At 41.8% G+C, this 25,871-nt stretch overlaps 1 protein-coding gene across 4 annotated transcripts in view; it reads left to right on the top strand.

Moving 5' to 3' along the window:
• ARHGAP4 (Rho GTPase activating protein 4) overlaps window positions 1–25,871 on the top strand; it is a 90,887-nt gene that overhangs the window by 62,760 nt on the left and 2,256 nt on the right. Inside the window, exons 5-22 of one of the 4 annotated variants that reach the window (XM_077283650.1) lie at window positions 3,153–3,335; window positions 3,499–3,627; window positions 3,712–3,933; window positions 4,021–4,122; window positions 5,085–5,279; window positions 6,153–6,237; window positions 9,037–9,064; window positions 14,212–14,239; window positions 16,304–16,364; window positions 17,087–17,164; window positions 18,140–18,274; window positions 19,969–20,071; window positions 20,468–20,701; window positions 23,260–23,336; window positions 24,023–24,203; window positions 24,501–24,590; window positions 25,078–25,224; window positions 25,634–25,733. In XM_077283650.1, coding sequence (XP_077139765.1) covers window positions 3,153–3,335; window positions 3,499–3,627; window positions 3,712–3,933; window positions 4,021–4,122; window positions 5,085–5,279; window positions 6,153–6,237; window positions 9,037–9,064; window positions 14,212–14,239; window positions 16,304–16,364; window positions 17,087–17,164; window positions 18,140–18,274; window positions 19,969–20,071; window positions 20,468–20,701; window positions 23,260–23,336; window positions 24,023–24,203; window positions 24,501–24,590; window positions 25,078–25,224; window positions 25,634–25,733 — 2,178 coding nt within the window. Of the gene's footprint in view, window positions 1–3,152; window positions 3,336–3,498; window positions 3,628–3,711; window positions 3,934–4,020; window positions 4,123–5,084; window positions 5,280–6,152; window positions 6,238–9,036; window positions 9,065–10,674; window positions 10,778–14,211; window positions 14,240–16,303; window positions 16,365–17,086; window positions 17,165–18,139; window positions 18,275–19,968; window positions 20,072–20,467; window positions 20,702–23,259; window positions 23,337–24,022; window positions 24,204–24,500; window positions 24,591–25,077; window positions 25,225–25,630; window positions 25,734–25,871 lie in introns of all 4 variants that reach the window. The other 3 variants (XM_077283649.1, XM_077283648.1, XM_077283647.1) reach the window with 3 other exon arrangements.

Genomic DNA, 25,871 nt, shown 5'->3' with positions numbered 1-25,871 from the left:
ACTCTTGTCACGTCTGTCACATGTGCTCAGTGTGAACCTGCTTTCATCTGTGAAGAGCACAGGGCGCCAGTGGCAAATTTGCCAATCCTGGTGTTCTGTGGCAAATGCCAAGTTTCCTGCATGGTGTTGGGCTGTGAGCACAACCCCCATCTGTGGACGTCAGGCACTCAGACCATCCTCATGGAGTCGGTTTTTAACCGATTGTGCAGACACATGCACATGTGTGGCCTGCTGGATGTCATTTTGCAGGGCTCTGGCAGTGCTCCTCCTGTTCCTCCTTGCACAAAAGTGGAGGTAGCAGTCCTGCTGCTGGGTTGTTGCCCTCCTACTGCCCCGTCCACGTCTCCTGGTGTACTGGCCTGTCTCCCGGGAGCGCCTCCAGCCTCTGGACACTACGCTGACAGACACATCAAACCTTCTTGCCACAGCTCGCATTGATGTGCCATCCTGGATGAGCTGCACTACCTGAGTCACTTGTGTGGGTTGTAGAGTCCGTCTCATGCTACCACGAGTGTGAAAGCACAACCAGCATTCAAAAGTGACCAAAATATCAGCCAGAAAGCATTGGTACTGAGATGTGGTGTGTGGTCCCCACCTGCAGAACCACTCCTTTATTGAGTGTGTCTTGATAATTGCCAATAATTTCCATCTGTTGTCTATTCCATTTGCACAACAGCATGTGAAATTGATTGTCAAACAGTGTTGCTTCCTAAGTGGACAGTTTGATTTCACAGAAGCTTAATTTACTTGGAGTCATATTCTGTTGTTTAAGTGTTCCCTTTATTTGTTTGAGCAGTGTATATACACCGTGCATGTTTCACCAATGAACAGAAGTGCAATCATTTTATTTTGCTCTCAGGAAAGTGCTGGTGGTAAATCTGTCAGCAGGCTGCTACCAACTAATCTGAGAACAGCATAATGTAAAGACGGAGACCCTGATTCCAGCGATGTGCCACTTACCGGGATGCTTTTTTTGTAGTTTTTACAAAATCACAGTTTTAGCAACAGGAGATTATCACTAGAAGACTAGTATTCCTGCTGCCAGGCAGTCCAACCACGCCCCCCACCACTGATTGGCAGCTTTCTGCGTATGCACAGTGTATATAGAAAGGAGCCAATCAGAGGTGTGGTGTGGTTGTGGCAGCTCCGGTGTTGGTGAGGCGGTAGCTCTGGTGGTGGTGAGGAGGCAGCAGGGTCAGTGCAGGCTGTAGGCTTTCCTGAAGAGGTGGGTTTTCAGGTTCCGTCTGAAGGATTCGAATGTGGTTGACAGATTCCCTTTAAGTTATCTTGAAAACTGAAGGGCGGAAATTTTCTTGGGTGGAGTTGTCCTTTCGTTACACTTTAGTTATGGGTGTTCCCGTGAGGCTGTAGTTTTCTTGTCTTCTGGTGACATAATATCAGTATAGTTTGGACCTATATGGCACTATGTTACATTCTTGCTTTGTTGTTTATGTATGACCTGAATCTTTATCTTCTTATTAGAATAGTAGCTTTTCTTACAGCCAGTTCTCGCCTCCTGCTAGAATAAAACCCCTTGATCAGCATACTGATTTTTGCTCACCACTGTTCGTTAAGTTTTTGCCACTCCGATGAGAATATCTCAGTAAAATATTTTTGTAGGACTATACTATGATAATGCCCACCGCCAGGGCCTGCGTTATGTTGGATGGTGCCCTGTGTGGTACCTTTGTATTTCTCCGCACATTGTGTATTGCCATAAAGTAACTCTACCATTAAGTTCTAAATTATAATAGCCTGAAGAGGAAGATGCCTAAAGAACACCGCCACCTCAGTGACAATATACCCATACACTACTGCCTTATTATATCGTACTGTATGTAAGTAGTAGTGCCATAGAATGCCCATACTGTGCTCAGATCATACCAGTATGTGACAAAAGCTCCATACATACATAAATTATTACATACATTACATACATAAAGTATTAACAGTGGCACAAAATGCCTAAATAAATTGTAACATACAGTGCAAAGATAATATACCATGTTGTAAAGTCACAGTGTTACATAATGTCTAAAAAATAGTACCATACAGTGCAAAGATAATATACTGTGCCTAAGTAGCAGTGCCATACATTGCCTTAATAAATAGCACCATACAATGCAAATATAAAATACCGTACTGTACCTACCTACTGTAACAATTCCATACATTGCCTTATACAGCACCACATTACAGAGATAATATACCGTACTGTGCCTAAACAGCAGTGTCATATATTGCCTAAATAGCACCATACAGTGCAAGGATAAAATACCGTACTGTGCCTAAGTAACACTGTCATACATTGCCTAAATAATTAGCACCATACAATGCAAAGATAATATACCGTAGTGTATTTAAGTAAAAGTGCCGAACATTGCCTTATATAGCACCGTACACTGCAGAGATAATATACCGTAGTGTGCCTTAACAGCACTGCCATACATTGCCTTAAATAGCCCCATACAGTGCAGATAATGTACCGTAGTGTGGCTAAATAGCAGTCTCATACATTACCTAAATAATACCATACAGTGCAAGGATAAAATACCGCACTGTGCCTAAATAGCAGTGTCATACATTGCCTAAATAAATCATACCATACAATGCAAAGATTATACACCGTACCATGCCTAAGTCTCAGTGTCACATAATGTCTAAATACATAGTACCATACAGTGCAAAGAAAATATACTGTATTGTACCTAAGGAGCAGTGTAACATAATATCCATATAAACAGCACCATATAGTGCAAGGATAGTTTACCGTACTGTGCCTAAGTTACAGTGTTATACATTGCCTAAATAGTACCATACAGTGCAGATATAATATACCGTACTGTGCCTAAATAGCAGTGCCATACATTGCCTTAGATAGCACCATACAGTGCAGAGATAATATAATGTACTGTGCCTAAGTAACAGTGTCATAGATTGCCTAAATAAATAATACCATACAATGCAAAGATAATATACCGTACATTGCTTTACATAGCACCATACAGTGCAGATAATATACCGTACTGCGCCTCAGTACCATTGTCATACGTTGCCTAAATAGAGGTGCACATGCTGATGATTTGTGCAGATTTCCCTCAATCCAACTAGATGTTATCTCGGTGAAACATGACTTCTCTTCTCGCTGACAGGCCATGAAGACGTACCAGCTGTACCACAATGACTGTCTAAACTCGGAGCACAAACTGCGGGAGGCAGAGAAGCAGGACGAGAAGCGCACAGGCAAAGTGAGCGAGCAGACGCTGAGCTCACCGGTGGCTGAAAGAGGGCCGAGACGAAGCTCGCTGAAAAAGAGCGAGAGGCTTGTTGAGAAGGTAAGGAGGGTCTTAGTGCAAAAATATGTATCGCGGCTTCGGCCACTGACTTATAGAAGTGCTGGCCTTTTATGTTGCGGTGGGACCAGTAGTCTTGTACTGCTGGCCCTTTACATGAGTTAGCTAGCCAATATGCTACAATATATCTATTGGTTTTTTTTAGAGGTTGAAAAAATACCTGGAGAACAGTCAAAAATGCACCAAGGCACGAAATGAATATCTCATCAACTTGAACACGGTGAACTCCAACCTGAACAACTACTATATCAATGACGTCAGCGACCTGATCGATGTAGGTGGCTACTGCGGTTTTCTTCTTCATTCTGGATCATCAGTCATGCCCCCCTAGTAATGTTCCCACTTTTTCCCCGGGCAGTGTTGTGATCTTGGCTTTCACCTTTCCCTTGGGAAGACTATGCGAGTATTCTTGCAGGCTGAGGAACGAGTTCAAGCCTCCCGACACCAAGGTCTTCAGGCCATTGAAGGGGCCGTTGACAACTTGGACGCACAGGCTGACAAACACAAGATGATGGAGATGCGTGGTGACGCCTTCTGTCCTCCAGCACGATTTGAATTCCAGCCCCATGAGGGCGATGAGGTATGGAACCTGCTCGTCTTTTGGGGGCGTCCAAAATAAATATGTAGGTTTTTTTGTAACTACATATGTCATGTTCTTCTTCTCCAGGTGTTGGAGGTCCGATCTGAGCCACTTTTTCACCAAGAGCTGATCACCAGATTTCAACATATTCAGTCGAGACTGGAAAGCGAGCATCTAGAAACTGAAGAGGTACGTTACACCTTAAAGGGAGTATTACAAGTTGAGAATTGGACTCTGAAATGCCCCGACGTACTGAAGTGGTGGCTGTAAATTTAGCATCTATAGGACTACGCTACTCAGTTATCTCCATCAGTCCTATGGACTTTCGGACTGCTGGGGAGGAAAAACATGTGCTCTTTTTGGGGCAGATTGGTTCATGCATTATGGTTGTACCTATACTCCATTCTATAGTTTGTTCATATTGGTTTGCAGGACCCTGTCCATCAGCCTTGTTAGTAATCTGTTGACACAGGACGGGAGCCTTGAGAACCGCCTCCTACCTGATGGCATCCACGGCCCTCCTTATGATTAGCAGGCCTGACATGGTGTGATATGTTCATCATGCCACAACGTTGAACTTGTGCCAGTTCAGCTAATCAAAAGAGGAGCCGCGGGTGATGAGAGGTAAGAGATGATTCTCCTCCCATCTAGCGGCCATAGATTACTGATGTGGCTGATGGACTGAGACCCGTGAGTCGATTCACATTCCCATTATCCTTTCCCATGCTTCGGTTGAACCTGAGGGACATCTCAACAGAACCCTCACCAATTCCATTCTAAGTCACTGGTGTCCTTTGGACATTGGTCAATTCTGGTGGGGCCCATTATATAACAGATCCAGAATTGCATTGTTGTTGTTTCTTTTATGTAATGGAAGTCAGAAAGAAAATGTGAGCAGAGCCTTATGCAGAATATTCAATGTTACTGAGCAAGATTGACCAGGTTATGGGACATACGTATGGGTCCTCAACTTTGTTCCATGCTTATTCATATATGTGATTCATGGAGCTTAGCTGGATGAAATGAGGTGGGTCTGGGCATGGCAAATTACTGAAAATAATATGGAGGACCCTTCACCACCAAACGTTGTAGAAAGCTAATTGAAATTGGGAGCAATCAACATTTGCATTCTAAGCCTGTTTTCTTTGCAGGTGAACAAGACACTTAAGGCTACTCTCCAGTCTCTACTAGACCTCATTGGAGCAGATGACTTTGACTTGTCCGATGCATTTCAGTCCAGCCAGTCCACAGAATCCTTAAAATCCACGGGATCAGACACCAGCAGTAAGACAAGCACGGCAAAAAGACGGGCCAACCAGCAGGACACGGAGACCTTCTATGTTACGGTGAGAAGGAAATAGGTAGGAGAATAATATGGGGCTTGGCCTTTTGAGGTCGGGGGCCATAAATGTGAGGACCACACAGAAAAAAATGCAGTTATGAAAGCCCTCATTGGAAGTTTGGGAAGAATTAGATAAATGACCATTCAAAGATACCCAACAATGCCACCATTGAAGATCTACTCATTCTCCTGGTGTCTCTCTACGGTTCCATTCACTAGGCTAATTGCCCATTTTGTACTTTAGCACAATAAGCTGTCACTCAACATCACTAGTAATTACACATTTTCACCCCATAGCAGCAAGTGAATGGGCCATTAGTCTGATATGGAATGACTGGTTGTTAACCTAGATTCTTCAGGAGGGGCTGTCTGGTTTATAAAACCCCTTTTTAAAGGCCCTCTTACGGAATTCAGAGTTAATAGAGGAGGATCCTGTATTCAAGACACTCATTTATTAGACAGAATGAGGAGTGGGCGACAAAGGGCAACTCTTTCTCTGTGAAGGACTTGGCACATCCATGATCTACATGGACAAGGAATTAAAAGTCTCTAGGACTTCAACATCAACCATCCTCATGATGAGAAATAGGTGGAGGTCCAAGCTCAGTTCAGTCTCATTTTTCTTAAATATCTGCTAAAGGAAACCCTTTTAATGATCTAATGCATCAATTTTGGCATCATCAACTCCAGTGACCAAAGTATCTGTATGGTACTGTAGAGAAGGACCTATGTTCACCATGAATGGAGTGGAGATACTGTTCCGGATGCAGAATTAGTAGATGTAGAGTAACGTCCCGTGGATGGTCCCTGCTGTTCTGATGCTTCCATGTTTGTGTAGCTGATATCTGCTTACTTGTATTTTTCTTTTCTGTTTTAGAAATTGCAGAAGTATCTTGCAGGGAGAAGCACTATATGTAAATTACAGTCAAAGCGAGACCGGCTGAAGGAAGCCATAGCTAAAGGTAAGTGTATTGTGCTCAGTAGAACTTGGAGTTGTCCAGTTTCTGGTCAAATGTCTTCCAGTTTTTTGCCAAGAATCTCTAAATGATCCCGTAAACCTCAAAAGCACCGCTCTTCTCTTTCATAGGTTGGCATTGTCATTTACTTATGTGACCGCCTCCCCAGCCATCCTCTAGCTCTGTTCACACTTGTGTAGAAGTGGGCAAAGCAAGAGAGCAGCTGGGCAAGCGGTATTGACCTCTGCTGCCATCTTCATTACTATGGATGGGGAGAGTGCTCGGTTCAATGCTAATGAAGACAATGATCATGGGGGGCCTGACTTCTGACATGTGAAAACGTAGGAATTCTTTAAGGCTGTTAGCAGCTGCCATCAAGATTGGGTATTTTGATCATATTGACACCAGGTTCCCTTCTATAAGTCCCCGCTATACCAGTAAAAGTTCTGGCAACCTGGTCAACACTTGGAGGAGGCCCTCCAGTTTTCACTATCTCCTTTATATAAAAGCTTGCTTGCACAGAACAGCGCCACTCTTGCCTTTATGTAGTTCCTGGTATTGCAGCTTACATCTAATGACTTAAAGTGTAACCATTTTTTAATTGTTAGTTCATAAATCAATAGTACACATGAAAATATGAAACTTTGTAATATCTCTTATGAGAGAACTCCTCTTCTTTCTCCTCCTGGACTGAGCATTCTATCTCAAAATTCTCAATTTACAGGTAAAATTTGTATTCATTGAAGACAGATTTTCCCAGTACTGAGATAGGAGATGACAGTTGGTGCTCATAGTATTCTATGGAGGAGGCGGAGGCAGGCACAGACATTCTGCTGCAAGTTCTCCTGAAACGACTGTTAGGCTAAGTGCACACGTCGCAGAATTGCAGTGGAAATTTCCGCGGCAATTCTGCAACTCCTGCCGTGAGCATATCGCATGCGGAATTGGCATGCATATTCCTAGCGTTTTGCAAGCATAATTAGCTTGCAGAATGCTAGCGTTTTCCAAGCGATCTGTAGCATCGCTTGGAAAACTGATTGACAGGTTGAGTGTTTCACAAGTGTGACCAACTTTTTCCTATTGATGCTGCCTATGCAAATTATATGGTGACCAGTCCGTGGAGTACAGTCTCCTCTCCTCCACCCTGGTTACCAACCGCACATGATCTGCTTACTTCCCGCATGGTGGGCATAGCCCCATGCGGGAAGTAAGCGGATCAATGCATTCCTAGGTGTGCGGAATCCCCGCGATTCTGCAAATTTAGGGTATGTGCACACGTCAGGATTTCTTGCAGAAATTTCCTGACAAAAACCGGACATTTCTGCCAGAAATCTGCATGCATTTTTTTTGCGTTTTTTAATGTGTTTTTTATGCGTTTTTGTGCGTTTTTTTGCGCATTTTTTGCGTTTTTTCCCAATGCATAGAATAGCGGGAAAAACACGAAAAATCCGCAAAATTAATGAACATGTTCATTTTTTTATCGCGATGCGTTTTTTTGCGGAAAAAAACGCATCATGTGCACAAAAAAAAGAATGCATTCTAAATGATAGGCTGGGGGCAGATGTTTTTAGCCACGGGGGGGGCCAATAACCATGGACCCTCTCCTGGCTATTAATATCTGCCCTCAGTCACTGGCTTTACCACTCTGGCGGAGAAAATTGCACGGGAGCCCACGCCAATTTTTTCCGCCATTTAACCCTTTATTTTACAAGCTACAGCGCTCAAATTTTGCATACACACTACTAACATTAGTAGTGTGGAATATGCAAAAAAAAAAAGGGGATATGAGATGGTTTACTGTATGTAAACCATGTCTCATATCCTGTCGGGTTTGGGAAGGAGAAATGAGAAGCTGGCAATTGAATTACCGGCTTTTCACATATATCGCGCTGAATTAAATATAAATACAGTATATATATATATGTGTGTGTCTCAATGACATATATATATATATATATATATATATATATATATATATATATATATATATATATATATATATATATATATACTGTATATATGTTTTACCGAACATTTGAGCACATAAATCCATTAGATGTCGGTTTTGCAAGCCTGCAAGAAAATATCGCAGTACGGATGCCATACGGATGTCACACGGATGTCAAAAGGATCATTTGATGCGAGGAAATCGCATCCTCGCACTGCACACGGATCACTGTTTTGGAAACATTTGTGCGATTCTCGTCCGTGAAAAACGGACCGTTTTTTTTATACATTGTGTGTGTCCCCGGCCTTAGCCTCTAGCTTCTCCTCTCTCCATAGAATTTTATAAGCACCAACTGTCATCTCCTATCACAGTACTGGAAAAATCTGTCTTCATTGAACACAGATTTTTTTTCCCATTAATTGAGAGTGAAAGATCAGTAGTCCAGGAGGGGAAAGAAGCAGATTTCTCTGATAAGATATATTACAAAGTGTCTTATTTTCATAGATAATATTCATTTATGAAATGAGAATTGAAACCACTATTACTTTTTAAATGATTTTGAGCTGCAATACCAGACACAGCCTGTGGACCAGAGTGGCGCTGTTTCCCCAAAAATCTTATGTAACCTTTTAAAGATAAAAATGTATTTTGTGTCCACTTATCTGTCCTTCTTTCCATTAAATGATATTATAATAGCATATTATATAGCAAAGTCCTTCGAGATCTGCTAAGCAATGGTTATTTCCTAAGCTGCTCTAATAAGTAGATGTATTCACATGATATATGAGAACAGCTGAGGAAGTTGCCGTATTTCTGTGTGTTCTGCAATTTCTCACTTTTTCCATTTTCCTCTGCAGCTGCTGAGTCACACAGTCACATCTCTGGGTATGTACGCTGTATGTTCTCTGTATTGGGGGTACAGAGGAGGAACGGGAAGTAGAATCTTTAGCAGATATGGATTTATTTAGTATCAGTTATAAAAACATAAACCTCACACCACAAGGCAATGATTGACCCTGGTTTCTGCTTTCCCCACTGATTTCCTTTTCTTCTTATTACAAGGCTGCAAGTTAAATAAAAAATGTTTTCTGTAGCCACCACTTGAGGGAGCTATAGAGCTCACAGCATACTGTTTTATCATAGAGTTCAATGGAGACTGCTGAACTCCTCAGCTCCCTCTAGTGGTGACTACAGGTAGCTAACATGTTTAACTGTGATCCTCAGCTCCCTCTAGTGGTGACCACAGGCACACATAATTAGGTTATATCATTCAGTTCTATATATTCTGGGGATTTGAAGCTGTATGTAAAAAAAGTGTAATGTTGCTAAAATATACAAAATGTTTCAGATCATAATAACAAAATATAGACATTTAACATTAAATTTTGTTCTTTGCTTTGGAGCTTTTGTATGGGTGACTAGTTGTTCCATTTGACAATATCTTGAGACCAGGGAGAACCTGTCCCCTCCCATTATGGCAATTGGTGGGATTAACAATTATGACTTATCCAATGGTTAGTTGATGATTTATGTAGACTGGAATACCCCTATTGTTGCCCTTTTTGAATTTTGCTGCCCCTTTGTCCAGGATTAGAGAAAACGTTTTTTTTTTCCCACCAAAACAGCGCCACTCCTGGGCACAGGTTGTATCTGGTTCTGCAGTGCATTCTTATTCATGTGATTGGGGCTGAGCTGCAGTAAGAGATACAAAACTTAGACAAGACTGGCATTGTCTATAGGTGCAAAGCCCTTTTTCCTAATCCTGGACAGCCGCTTTAATAAACAAAGCCTTTATTAAGCGTTGTGTATATAATACTAACCCTTGGCACTTTTTCCTTTTTTATTTGATCCTGTCTATTGGATACCATCCTGTTTACATAATGATAAATGACTCTAATAAAGTTTGTGTCTTTATGTAATGGAGGCCAGAATATCATCTATGTTTATTGCCTCTGTTATATTATAAGGTACGGGATACCAGCGAATTTGGCCGCAACACGGGTCCAGCATGACCAAAAATTGCAGTAGCAAAATGCAGGTCATTGGGGCTGCATTGCGACCCACGGGTTGCAATAAGTCATAAAAAATCATAGCCAGTTGGATTTTTTGTGATTTGGTTGTTGCGGTCGCGGTACCTTACGGGTACCAACTTGACCCCATTCATCTACATCAGTGTTCCCCAACTCCGCTCCTCGAGAGCCACCAACAGGTCATGTTTTGAGGATTTCCTTAGTATTGCACAGGTCATTGAATGCTTGCCTGTCCAGGTGATGCAATTATCACCTGTGCAATACTAAGGAAATCCTGAAAACATGACCTGTTGGTGGCTCTTGAGGACTGTACTTGGGGAACACTGATCTACATTATGCTGCAGCATACAGTGATCTTTTTGCTGCTTGATCTGTGTTTCAGCCTCAGTCGCCGCATAGCCCCAGCCTTTATGTGAAGCGAGGATTTGCATGTGGGTGAATTGTATGTCCCACGGTTGGTTTCAGGCAGGAGTCCAGCACCAGTAAGTCTCAAAGGGCGAGAAGGCAGAGACCGTCCTCCCAGTATAACCACAAACTGTTTAACGGGGACTTGGAGGAGTTTGTGCAGGTACCCGCCATATCTGCTGCCCTTTTCTTTGCTTCCTGATCTGGCTCGTATTCCCTTTTGGGAATTTACTGCAGTGTTGCTCGTTCCAGAAGCCTTTGCTGCATAGGACTCTCCCTGCCGGTGCAAATATCTATCACCTCGCTGCTGAATGATCTCACGGTCTGAGCTTCTGCTGCTGATAGGACCCTTATTTTAGGTTTCTCTTTTCCCTCTCTTATTCCACATGACCTTTTTTTTATTTCTGTATTTCAATTTTTATACCTAACAGTGCCAGCCACTCGTCCCCATGTCCCCATAGTGCCCGATATTGTACTTCCATATAAGTGCCAGCCTTAAAGGGGACCTGTCACTAATTCTGTCTTCTCTTGTATTTCCCAAGAAATAACAATTCTCAAGCATCTTTTTTTTCAATTCTGCTTTGTCCCATTCCTCTGATATTCCGCCTGGAAATTTAGGAATAAATTGACAATTAGGTGTTACCTTTCACTTATCAAAGAAGTGTGTCCCCGCAAAGTCCGTCACTTTCAAAGTTAGTGGACAGTAGCATATTTTGTAGGCACACAATCCCTCAACAGGTAACCCATGTGAGTGGACCTCACTGTCCTTGAGCCCACTTAGAGGTTGTAACACATGACACAATGAAGCCTGATACCTATTAAACTGTAAGTGATTGACTGCTGCCTCCATGCATGGCACTTGCAACAGGATCATAAGTGGGTGCTGTTGTGCCTAATAGCTCAGCATTGATAAACCAACATATATGCCTCCATTTCATAGTTACCAACAGTCTGTGAGTATGCTGGGACTGTCTCTATTTTTTGGCAGTCTAGAAAAGTAGTGGAGCTTGCTTAAAAAGGACCTGTCACTTGCTCTAAAAACTGAGTTAAATACCTTGGCAAAAATCCTTGAGTTCCCCTGATTATACCGCTCTTTTTCATTTTGCACTGCGTCGCTCCATTGCTGAGATATTAACATTTGTTGCTTTCAGATTGTAGTATGTGAAATCTCTGCTTGTAGCGCAACTGGGCGTTTCTTCAGAGTCTTCTCTGGGGGCGTGTGCCTTCACTCATCCCTTCCACATGCTGCCAATCACAGCTCAGCATCCAATTCTGCAGTCTGTCAGACTCAAAGGCTGCCTAGCTATAATTCGCAGTGTCTGGGAGTGAAGGATGAAAGCACGTGACCCCATTGAAGACTCTGAAGAATCGCTCAGTTGGTCTACAAGAAGAGATTTCACATACTGCGATCCAGAAGAAACAAATGTGAATATCTCTGAAATGGAGCAACACAGAGCAAAATAGCAAAGTGACGCAAAATCACGGGAGGTCACTCATTTTTTTTAAAAGGTATTGAGCTCAATCTCTTGGATCAAGTGACACGTCAGCTTTAAACCACACCACAGAGTTGAAGGTTGCATCCCGTTTGGCTTTCACTGAGCTGAATTGGACTAAATCAGCAAAGTTGTATATATACAGTCTGTATTTTGCCCTCATTTTGCTCACACAAGGAACTTTATCTTTAAAACCTCTTATCACCTATCACTCATCATTATCTCTTCCTCTGCCTAATCTCTACTTCTTCCCTTTTGCCGCCCCATATTTACTTCCCTTCTCATGTTGCACCATTCTACAGTATGTGCTCTGCTTTCTATGTGTTATGTGACCCTATCTGTAATGAAAACGTGTTATACAGCATATTACTGCTGGTATAATGGGATAAATCTACAAATATCCATACATAAGTGATTGTAATGGGGTGATGATGAAGAAAAGGGACCTAAACTTTTAAGGCCACCTACTTATTCCTTTATAAAGGTAACATTCTTTCATTATGCTCTTGAGTTAGCGCTACAGATTTTTAAAGGACGATTCCATTTACCATTTATAATATTTATAATGAATATCAATAGTACAAAAACGACCATACATTAAATCCCATAGTTATTTTATGACATTGATCATTCTTATTTCCAAGTCTCCCGTTACATCTGAGGACAGTGCACAGATTTGACGATGCTTCACCCTGTGTTCATTAAAGTTTCTTCTGTAATATAGATGATAATTCAGCAGGAGTATGGATGTTGCGTTATCCAAAATTTGAGGTAGTCTTAAAAAAACCCCAAAAGTTTCCTATGAAACCAAGCTTAAAATGCCTAGATTTGGATTGATCACAAGATCCTCCATGAGACCTTCCTGAAAATTTTCCTGGCCTCCTCCATCTAGAGCATGACACCTTCCTGAAGATTCCCCTGACCACCTACATCTGTAGCATGACACCTTCTTGACAGTTCTGACCCCCTTCATTTGTAGCATGACATCTTCCGAAAGGTAGCCTTGACCTACTTCACATGTAGCATGACACCTTCTTGAAAGTTCTTCTGACCTCCTTCACCTGTAGCATGACACCTTCTTGAAGGTACTCCTGGTCTCCTCCATGTGGAGCATGACACCTTTCTGAAGGTTTCCCAGACCTCCTTCACATGTAGAATGACACCTTCTTGAAATGTTGTCTAGTCTCCTTCATCTATAGCATGACACCTTCCTGAAGTTTCCCCTGTCCTCCTCCACCTGTAACATGACACCGTATAGAAGGTTCTCCTGGCCTCCTCCACCTGTAGCATAATACCACCTTGAAAGTTCCCCTGACCTCCTTCACATGTAGCATGACAACTTCTTGAAAGTTCTTCTGACCTCTGTCATCTCTAGCATGTCACTTTTCTGAAGGTTCCCCTGACCTCCTCCACGTTCAGCATGACACCTGCTTGAATTTCTTGTGGCCTCCACCATGTGTAGCATAATATCTCCCTGAAGGTTCCCCTGTCCTCCTCCACCTGTAGCATGCTACCTTCCTGAAAGTTCCCCTGACCCCCTGTATTTGTAGCACCAGAGCTTCTTAAAGGTTCTTTCTGTAGTATGACATCTTCTTGTAGGTTCTCCTGGCCTCCTCAATCTGGAGCATGACACCTTCATGTCCTGGATGGTTGCATCATGATCCACCTTGTCCCCCTTGCTGTTGCTGTGTATTTGATCTTATAGAGGGGGAGATTTATTTATATGGAAGCAGACCAGGATAAATCTTGATACCTACGGACACTGAGGGCATCATAATTCAAAGAAGCGACCACTTTGGACTTCACAGATTGGGAATTAGAAATTGACTTATAGTTTTGCTAGGCTCTTAACTTTCTCATCTACAAAAATGTACTTTTTTTGATTTTTTTTGTATTCTGCACTTGAATTTGCTTAATCTGAAGCCTACCTCTGCTTTCTATAAGTGTCATATTGACTCTGCACTATTTACTATGAGTGATTTCCCCTCCGATATCCCTTGCGCGATCACAGGAGGCCTGATCTCATTCTGCTTGTGCTTCCGGTTAACCCTTTAAAGACCGATCCTCTCTTTGTCTTTTTTCCCCCCCTCCGCTCTGCTTGCAGGAGACGGCGGTACCTGTCCCGCGCCAAGGTACATTTCAGTAATTCTTCTCTTCATGCATGGCTTTCAGCGCTGTTGTGTCTGCTTGTAGTCTTTATTGTTGCTTTATTTTCCACTTAGTTATTTCATATGTCATCTTATTGTTTTCTGTATGGTTAGAAGTTGTGGGATTAAATAGTAATGGGCAGAAGTAGAACGTTCTCCAGAACCCTGCCCCTGCATAGCCCCCATCCAGCCAATGATCTCTATGATCAGCCCAAGAGGTCTGGCCAGATAGGAGCCACCTGGTCTTTGGCATTTTGTGGGTCTGTGTCTCAGGAAGTTTTTGTTTGCCCCTGACTTTATTTCCAAAAACTTACAATATCAGAAGTTTTAATCGGTGGTGGTCAGAGCGTTGAGACCCCCGATCGCTGAAACAGAGAGAAGAAGGACACTCTAAACGAGCGTTGTGTCCTACTGAGACTACTCAATAGAAAGTCAAGGAACTTATCGTTAGCAAACGCTGCCTCTCCTAGTTTCAGCCTCTTCCTCTTTCAGGACGACACTGATCATAACTTCTGTCATTTATGCCAAAAGTTTTTTTTAAATTACTTTTATTTTTTTCGAAGGAGGTGCTCTGCAGAATACAAATTATTATCTAAAGTGTTCAGATGGGTTACAAATAATAAAATAATTAATATTTATCCTCACTAATCCACTGTAATTCCCGTTCTGCACTTTCCCAGTCCGTGATAGTCTGTGCTGCCTGGTCCCATTCTCGACACACTGGAAGGACGGGACCAAAAAGAACAGATGAGCAAGGACTGGGTTAGGGACTGAAATGGAGCTGCCGGGGTTCTAAGAGCACAAATGTTGATAATTTTAATATTTGTAGCAGTCTGAACAATTGAAACAATTTTCCCCCAGAATGTCCCTTTAAATTGAACGAAGAGAAGACGCTAGCTACTTCCTTCTTCAACAATGTAACCATTAAGCCACACTTCTAAGCAATCCCTGTTTTTAAAGTTATTAAAAAAATATTTTTAACCAGTCTGAACACTTAAATGTTTTTATTTTCCCCAGAAAATGCCCCTTTAAACAAAATTAGAGTAGGAGGAGAAGCGAGCTACTTCTTGTAGCCACACTTCCAAGCAATCCCTGTTTTTTAAATCAATAAAACAATATTTTTTACCAGTCTGAACACTTGAAAAAAAGGTTTTATTTTCCCCAGAATTCCCATTCAAACCAAATGGGGAGGAGAAGCTAGCTACTTCCTTCTTCCCTGGTGCAACCACTGAGCCACATTTCCAAGCAATCCCTGTTTAAGTAGATACAAAAAAATTTTTTAACTAGTCTGAATGCTTACATTTCTTTAAATTTTCCCCAGAATTCCCCTATAAACCAAACTAGGAGGAGAAGCTAGCTACTTCCTTCTTCACCGATGTAGCCACTGAGCCACATTTCCAAGAAATCCCTGTTTTTCAACTTGATAAAAATGATCGCTCTATAGGCTCCAACCTAGACTGGAGTCATTGTCACATCTAATGAATAATTAAAGGAATTGTCCAAGAATAGAGAAACATGGCTGCCCTCTTTCAGAAATCTAGCTAACACGGCTGTGATGGCAGATGTCCATATCTTGCCGGAGTAACACTTTATATACTCCTCGTGATAGCAGCCGAGGAAGTATTTTCTTGTAAAAAAACAGGATGTGGTGAGAGGAGGCATCACGTGGTTCTTCTATTCTGGAGGAAGCCGGCCAAACACATCACTGTATTGAATGGCTTCTCGGAAGGCTTAGTTGTCCCATGGCTCAATGGTCTCCAAGACTGCGTGAAGACTTCCCAAGACTTCTCCGTGTTGCAGGCAGCTGAATAGCCGTGTATGTAGGGTGGACTCTGGTAGAATACTGATTGGTTGCCCCCTTCCGTTGTATTTAGTCTATCATGGGCTTCATTGGCTTTCCCCATCCTTTCCCCCCACCGTGTATTTCTGCCCGGTCAGCAGTTATAGCCGCTAATCTCAACGTAGTGAAAATGATACCAAAGACTAAGACATCTTCCGGCCTGCTCATGCCATTTTCTTGTCTTTTCTCTTGGTGTCTCGACCACCCAGAGTTCAGGAGAAGCCATTCCACGGGTCGTATCGAGCTGTATCCGCTTCATAAACCTGCACGGTAGGTAAACTCGTCAGAGGCAACTGATATGGCATAAATGACTAAGGGTGAAGTATTTGCTACATCTGTGATCAATAATCAAGATTTTTTTTGGGGAAACTCTTTATTTTCATCTTAAAGATAACCTATCACTTGCCATAAATACATCATTATTTTTACCTGGTGTAAATGCCGCTGTTCTCCTGAATCTGGCGATGTTTTTCTTTTATTCCTGCGCCTCTCCGTTCCTGAGCTATGGCCTCTTCTTCCCTTTATAGGAATCTAGTCTTGATAGCCAAGGGGGTGGGATTCTTAAAACGACTCACAGAGAAAATTTTAGGATCATGCCCACTTCTATAACAAATCGTTGTTGTACTCCTCTCCGTCCATTCCGGAGATGTGGCCTCCTGTTCCTTGTATATAAATCTAGTCTTGTTAGCCAAGGAGGCTTGGTCCTCAGGTCTCCTCCTCCTGTGGGTGTTTTCTCGATGACCACACCCACTTGGCCAACAATTCTAAATTTGTATATGTAGAAATGGGGCCATATCTCAGGAACGGAGAGGAGCAGGAACAAAAGAAAAACATTGCCGGATTCAGGAGAACAGCGGCATTTACTCAGCATAAAATTACACATTTATGGCAAGTGACAGGTTCCAATTTAAAGATCTGTCTTGTGCTTTGCTGCTGTATGTAATGACATGTGACGAGTATTTGTGACATTTTTGGCGTATACTTTTCTATAGGTCTACAGCACGAGGGTATATTCCGTGTCCCAGGGTCACAGGCCCAGGTGAATGAGATTCGCAGTGCCTTTGAAAGAGGTTCGTATAACATAAGGGTGACACTGATGGAATAGTGGGGATAGATTACCTTCTGGGCCACAATCTCGGAATGTAGGACTTTTTACAACACTGCTGTTTTATTTTTTTGATGCCACTTTTGTTATTTATGTCACTTATGCATTTACATTCATGGTAACTACATATAGAACACAGTTTATCAGGATGCTTTTCCCTTGTGCTATATTTGCTATGCAGTGGCGCCATCTACTGGTGACATGTTGAATGACATGATATTGTTAGCATTTTATATGATTTATTTTCCATAAATCAATAATATACATGAAAATAAGAAACTCTCATTAGAAAAATGTTTTTCTCCTCTTGGACTGATTTTTCACTACTCAATTTGCTGGTAATATGATTCTTCAGTGAAGGAGATGACAGTTGCTGCTCGTAAAACTCTATGGAGGAAGAAGGAGGAGTTAGAGGAGTGACTGTCCTTTCAGGAGAACTTGCAGCAGATTGTCTGTCTGGCTCCTCCCCCTCCATAGAACTTTATAAGCACCAACTGCCATTTCCTGTTTGAGTAATGGAAAAATCTGTCTTCACTGAAGACATAGGTTATAGATTTTATTGTAACCATGAATTGAGAATGAAAGATCAGTCCTGAAGGGGAAAATAGCTGATTTCTCTGATAAGATATATTACAAAAATTATTATGTTAACTCGCAAAATAGAAAATTTAAACCATAGTTACTTTATAACATTTTTTTTAGATATGTATTTAAGGTCTATTCTCTTATATATAATACCAATTATCAAGCTGATAAAAACGGGTTCATTTTCATTTCCCGTCAATTAAAGCAACCTTTAATAGCTGCATACATAGTAATACCTAGTGCACCGCCCCTTTAAGCCCTGCATTCACTGTCTACTTGTACATAGTAAACCTTCCTGAAATGAGACCTTTTTAGGATTTTTCCTACAGGAGGACTAATCTGTGCTCTTTTCCAGGTGAGGACCGCTTGGACTCCAGCTACACAGGGAATGATGTGGACTCGGTGGCTGGGGTCCTGAAGCTGTACTTCCGGGGACTGGAGAAGCCACTATTTCCAAAAGACATGTTTAACGAATTACTGTCCTCTCTCCGTGAGTGTATTCTATCTACAGTGGACATATTGGGAGAGGGTGGAACTCATCAAAATGGATGTGTCACCAGATCTCACAATATAAACTGCATACATTATCAAATACACCTCTTAGACCTGATTAAACTGGTGTATTTACTATGAAAATTCATGTCAGAATGGCTGACACTCTTTTGAAAGTTTTTCTGACTAATATTAAAATGAGCATTTTACAACTCCAGCTGGAGCAGTACAGCGATCCACCCCCCAATGGGTTGTCCACAGTTTTGCGCCCCCCTAACCCGTGTGCTAGCATTGAACACCTTATACCCAAGCACATGAATTGTTTTTAAGAAAATACTGCTATAATTATATTTTGTCTTTTGGCCCTCTATTTTTTTTCTGCTTTTTATTTTTACTTACATACAACTCAAAATGTAAAATGTAAAAACTTAGTTATAATTTTTTTTATCTTATTTACCCCTACATTTTTTATGTAACTATTTCATTACCTTATCCCTAACCCTGGCCCTGATCCTAGCCCTTACCCTAGCCACAGCATAGCCACTGCTCTAGAACTAACCCTAGCCCCTACTCTAGCCCTAGCTCCTACTCTAGCCCTAACCCCAATCCTAGCCCTAACCCCAATCCTAGCCCTAACCCTACCTCCATTATAGCCCCCACTACAGCACTAACTCTAGTTCTCACCGTTACCCAAATTCTAGCCCCCACCCTAGCACTAATCCTAACCCCAATCCTAGCACTAACCCTAGCCCCATCTTATCCCCCACTCTAGCCCTAACCCTAACCCCAATCCTAGCCCTAACCCTAACTCCATTATAACCCCCACTACAGCACTAACTCTAGTTCTCACCGTTACCCAAATTCTAGCCCCCACCCTAGCACTAATCCTAACCCCAATCCTAGCAGTAACCCTAGCCCCCATTCTAGCCCTAACCCTAGCCCCAATCCTAGCCCCCATTCTAGCACTAACCCTAGCCCTCACACTTGCCCTGATCCATCCCCGATCCAAGCCCCTACTCTAGCCCTAACCCTAGCCCCGATCCTAGCCCCCACCCTAGCCCTAACCCCAATTCTAGTCTTATCTCTAGCTCTAAATCTAACCCTTGCCCCACCCTAGGTCCCACTCAGCCCTAATCCTAGCCCCATCATAGCTCCCACTCTAGCCGTAATCCTAGCCCCCACCCAAGCCCTAGCCCCAATCCTAGCCCTAACTGTAGCCCCCACCCTAGACCCAATTCTAGCCCAAATCCTAGCACCCACCCTAGCCCTAGCCATGATCTTAGCCACAATTCTATACCTAAGGAAGGCATTTTACTCTCCCATAAAATTTGGCACCCCGGGCAATCGCCTCTGTGGTTCCTCTCCCAAGGCTACACCACTGCCACTGCCCAGATAACAGCTCGGTTTATACCCCCCATATTTGACACTGCAACTTGGCTTGTTTAGATGTGCTGCTTTGTATTTCCACGTCGCTTCAAGATTTCCAAGAAATTCGAACATTAATTGGACAAATTATTCTAGATCACAAGCAGAGAAGCAATCCAGAAGAAGGGATTATAGGGATTCATATTTCATACTCAGTATTGTGTTCTAAGTGGTCTCCAAAGTGTCTTTTGTATGTGTCATGAACCATTGTAATTAGTTGTATTCCTGCATGTTTATTATAACAAAAATCTATTTCTTACCCATCAGAACTGGAGATCCAGGATAGAGTTGCACACTTGAAGAAGTTGGTGGCACAGCTCCCCCCAACCGTCACCCTTGTCCTAAGATACCTCTTTGCCTTCTTGAACCAGTAAGTAATTTCAAGAACCCATCCAGATAATACACTAAATTAGTGCCTATATTGCTGCCTTTGGGCTTAGAGGGGTTGTCCGTTGTAGAAAATCCATTTCCAATTACCCTAATAGGAAATTCTGAATCAATACAGAGGGTCCCCTATTAAAAATCTCAACTATTAACCAGCAAAGAACGGCTTTTGATTTGACATAATTCTGCAGTGATTTTAGTGAGCATTGTGTAATACTCCATCTCACCTGCGGGAGCACTACAGGGTAATTAAAGACTTGCTGTTGGATTCTCTTGTAGCTGATTACTGTGTTCCCTACCTGCCGGATATTTTGCAATCAGCTTATTAATCTTGGTCAGGAAAATAAAACCTTCTACATTTCTATTTCTTCTTGTTTTCTAGTTTGTCTCAGTACAGTGATGAGAACATGATGGATCCATATAACTTAGCAGTCTGTTTCGGTCCAACATTGGTTTCCATCCCTGAAGGACAGGACCCGGTATCTGTCCAGGCTCATAGTAACGAGGTTGTGAAGACCATTATCATTTACCAAGAGCGGATATTTCCGGGGCCAACAGAACTGGAGGGTCCCGTATACGAGAAGTGCATGACGATGGAGGAGGACGAAGAATACTGGTGAGTGTCAACCTGAAGGCAAATGTCCAGAAAGCATGGACCATCCCCCATCTCAGCACACAGCCATTAACGTTGGACAGATTGGGAACTTGAATCACAGAATACTAATTGTAAATGGTCAGAATTTTTCAGGAATGTATTTACAGTTGTGTGAAAAAGTGTTTGTCCCCTTCCTGATTTCCTATTCTTTTGCATGTTTGTCACAGTTAAATGTTTCAGATCACCAAACAAATGTAAGTATTAGACAAAGATAAGTGTCACGCATAGTGTAGGAAAGACTAAGTGCAACACGAAGGGATGAGGGAAAGGGAGCCCAACACTAGGGAAGTGGAGACCCCTAGGCAGATCTAACGTCACCCTGTCTTTTCTAAATGTCCCTATATAGGTTCTGCACCTATCGCCGAGCAGGATCCTAATCCCTGCCTGTCTCTGGCTATAAGCCCTGCTTAGGGAATGACGGGGTGTGCACTAGTGGATCCCCACTAACACTAAAGACAGCTGGAGTAGATGAACAAGGGGAACACTTATCTTGAGTAGACTCAGACATGTAACACAGACATCCTCCAGCAACACCAAACAGGAAGCTAGCCGACTGCTATAGCTCTAAGCCTAAACAGGTGGAAATGGAAATATCACCGGCAAAATCCAGCAGCAGGCTGGGAGTTTATAAACACCCTGGTCCAGATGTGCCAATTTGAACCGGAGAAACTGAGTCAAAGAGTCAGATGGGTTAACAAGGTGTCTGCAAGGCCAACGCAGAGACCTTCTGCAGCTAGATGCCGTGCTGCCGTCTGCAGCCTCTGTCACACCCCTGACAATAACACAAGTAATCACAAAATTCAGTTTTTAAATGAAGGTTTTATTATTAAGGGGAAAAGAAATCCAAACCTACAGGGCCCTCTGTGAAAAAGTGATTGCCCGCCCCCACCCTTAATTTATGTATTAACTGCGGCTTATCACATCTTTGAGAAGCTGAGTTCAATTTCCCTAGCCACACGCAGGTCTGTTTACTGCCACACCTGTTGTTAATCAAAAAATCACTTAAATAGGAGCAGCCTGATAAAGTAAAGTAGTCCAAAAGATCCTCAAAAGCTAGACATCTTTCCGCAATCCAAAGAATTTCTGGAACAAATGAGAGACAAAGTAATTGAGATCTATCATTCTGGGAAAGGTTATAAAGCCATTTCTAAAGGTTTGGGACTCCAGTGAACCACAGTGAGAGCCATTATCCGCAGATAACAAAATACATGGAACAGTGATGAACCTTCCCTGGCGGGCCAACCAAAAATTACCCTGTGCACAGCGATGACCCATCCAGGAGGTCACAAAAGACCCCACAACAACATCCAAAGAACTGCTGGCCTCACTTGCCTCAGCTAAGGTCACTCTTCATGACTGCACCATAAGAAAGAGAATGGGCAAAAATGGCCCGCATGGCAGAGTTCCAAGACAAAAATCACTACTGAGCAATAAGAACATAAAAGCTCGTCTCAGCTTTGCCAGAAAACATCTTGATGATCCCAAGACTTTTGGGAGAATACTCTGTGGACTGACGAGACAAAAGTTGAACTTTTGGAAGGTGTATGTCCCACTACATCTGGCATAAGTATAACACAGCATTTCAGAAAAGGAACATCATACCAACAGTAAATTATGGTGGCAGTAGTGTGATGGTTTGGGGCTATTTTGCTGCTTCAGGACCTGGATGACTTGCTGTGGTACATGGAACAATGAATTCTGCTGTCTACCAAAAATCCTGAAGGAGAATGTCCGGTCATCTGTATATGACCGCAAGCTGAAATGCACTTGGGTTATGCAGCAGGACAATGATCCAAAACACACCAGCAAGTCCACCTCTGAATGGCTTAAGAAAAACAAAATTAAGACTTTAAAGTGACCTAGTCAAAAACCTGACCTTAATCAGATTGAGATGTTGTGGCATTACAAAGCGGTTCATGTTCCGAAACCCTCCAATGTGGCTGAATAACAACAATTCTTCAAAGATGAGTGGCCAAAATTCCTCCAGAACATTGTAAAGATTCATTGCCAGTTATCGCAAATGCTCGATTGCAGTTTTTGCTGCTAAAGGTGGTCCAACCCCCCATTTAGGGGGAAATCACTTTTTCACACAGGGCCCTGTAGGTTTGGATTTCTTGTTCCCTTAATAATAAAGTTCTTCACGTATAAGCTGCATTTTGTGATTACGTGTGTTATCTTTGTCTAATATTTACATTTGTTTGGTGATCTGAAACAAAATGTGTGACAAACATACAAAAGAATAGGAAATCGGGAAGGGGGAAAACACTTTCTGACCCAACTATATAGTCTGACGGGAACAATTAGAAGTAGATTGGACCTTTCAGTGTGTTTCCAGGCACTGGTGTAACTATACCTGACTGTGCCGGGTGCTGTAGCTATACCGCAACCTTTCACTGCATGACCCAACCCGAGGATACGCCATAGCTGTGCAGAATGTGACTATGATGTGGTCTTATTTTTTATCCCTTCTGAAAGTTTTTTTATTAATCACTAAAATTAATGTCTATCATTTCATTTAGTGATACACTAACCCTGGAGGCGACCATTGAAGAAAGCGATCAAGAGATGCAGCAGGAGATGGCTGTCAGCGAGGATGGTAAGAAAATGCTAAACTATTATCTATCTATCATCTATCTAGTATCTATCTATTATCTATCTATCATCTATCTATTATCTATCTTATCTATCTATCTATCTATCTATCTATCTATCTATCTATTATCTATCTATCATCTATCTATTATCTATCTATTATCTATCTATCATCTATCTATTATCTATTATCTTTATATTATCTATCTATTATCTATCATTTATCTATTAGCTATCTATCTATTATCTATCTATTATCTATTATCTTTATATTATCTATCTATTATCTACCATTTATCTATTAGCTATTTACTATCTATCTATTATCTATCTGCCTATCTATCTATTATCTTTCTATTATCTATCTATCTATCTATCTATCTATCTATCTATCTATCTATCTATCCACCTATCTATCCTATTATCTATCTATTACCTATTATCTATCTATCTATCTATCTATCTATCTATCTATCTATCTATCTATCCACCTATCTATCCTATTATCTATCTATTACCTATTATTTATCTATCTATCTATCTATCTATCTATCTATCTATCTATCTATCTATCTATCTATCTATCCACCTATCTATCCTATTATCTATCTATTACCTATTATTTATCTATCTATCTATCTATCTATCTATCTATCTATCTATCTATCTATCTATCTATCTTTTTTTCAGAGCTGGAAACAGTGGAGGCTTTGGCAAAGTTTGACTATTTGGCTCGTACTCCTCAGGAACTTTCATTCAAAAAGGGTGATTTGATTGTCTTGCACAGTAAGGCGTCTGGTGACTGGTGGAGAGGGGAGTCCGGAGGGCAGCGAGGCCTGGTCCCTCACAAGTATATCAACATTCCTGAGGGGTAAGAGATGGTCAGAAGGAATATGGAAACTCTGAGGCACCAAAAGTTTGGGGTCTTAGCTCCTGAGAACATTGTGCTTGTGATCTTGTGGAAGCCTCACACTGGGCAGCTTGGTGATCATTGGTTGTAGCCACTGTCTTCTTACAGGTGATGACCACCAGCTCTCCATTGTAAGGACCCTGCAAAACATCCCATATCCCACCATAACGGCCCCTGTGTGTGTAATATTAGAATGAAAGAAAGCAAGTTGTATTCTATATGTATATATAAAATATGGCCTGCTCACTAATTTTATAGATCAGAGAAGAAGCTGGAGCAACGCGCTCTCAGGAAGGAAGCGGAGTCCAGCACAGCCGTCACACCAGATGATATTGTTGAACCCAGCAGGTAAGAGATCAGCTCGCTGGGTGTTGGGCAGTTGCCTCCTAGCGTGCTGTGGTGTCTCCTCACCTGATGCCAGATCTGGCAGCAGGGTATGCCCACACAAACCCTTCAACAAACTGTTCTATAATAAAAAAACGGACATGGGGAACAAAAAGAAGGTAAACAGGTTACCAGTAATCTGAGCAGCAGCACTCAATACCAAGCAGCAGCTGCATAAAAAAGTACAATCTCAATTTCCTTAAAATTATATATCAAACATGTGCCTTGAATATCATTTTGCCCCTATAAATGCTATCTAAGGCTACAATCTTGAGCAAGAAGGCACTTCTGTAACAATATTGCAGGAACTGGAGTGGAAAAACATTTGGGTGTGCAGTAAGGTAGTTGTATTGTTATATAGGAAAGGGTTCTTTACAGTATAAATAGTTCATCTTTGGAATGATCTAGTAGAGCTGACACTCTAACCAATGTTTTCTCATAATTCTCTTAGGTTACGAGTAAATTCTGATAGCGCGTGCTCCCCCAGAAAACGCAGTGAGGGAAGCCCTATCCGAAAAATCAGCCCATTCATGGACGCATCCAGGATTCCTTTTCCTATGGCTCATCCTGGTCCAAGGCTGCTAAGTCACATTGAAAGGCAAGATGGAAGTCAGGAGTAAAAGACACATGAATATCTATCTTACTATTATCTATCTATCTATCTATCTATCTATCTATCTATCTATCTATCTATCTATCATCATCTGTCATCTATTATCTATCTATCTATCTATTATCTATCTATCATCTATCTATCCACACATCCATCTTTCTATTATCTGTTATCTATCTATCTGTATATCCATCGCCCATCTATCTTTCCATCCATCCATCCATCCATCCATCCATCCATCCATTCATTCATCTATCTTTGTATCTTTCCACCCATATGTATATCTATCTTGAGACGTTATATGTAAATTGATATTATGACCTAATAATTATATTATGATAATATTTTTTATTCAGTTACTTTTTTTTACATTTGCTTTGTTTTATCTTAGCAGAACACCAGGGGAGAGGAGGAACCATATGGACGGTTTGCCTAAGGGGACATTTGCAATGAAAACCTGGCAAAGCGATCGTCAAGGCATAGAAGTAGATAAGGTCATTACTTTAATGTGGTTGTGAAAAAAGTGAAAATAGAAAACAGAGGGGAAGCTGGCGGTCCTGTGTGCTGTCATACGGATGCTGCCTTGATCCTATTCACCATCTTTGTCAATATTCACACACCGCTGCTGAAAC

This window comes from Ranitomeya variabilis, chromosome 2, assembly GCF_051348905.1.
Source record: "Ranitomeya variabilis isolate aRanVar5 chromosome 2, aRanVar5.hap1, whole genome shotgun sequence".
NCBI lineage: Eukaryota > Metazoa > Chordata > Amphibia > Anura > Dendrobatidae > Ranitomeya > Ranitomeya variabilis.
Note: the sequence above shows the minus strand (reverse complement) of the source record. Positions and strands in the feature narration are given on the sequence as shown.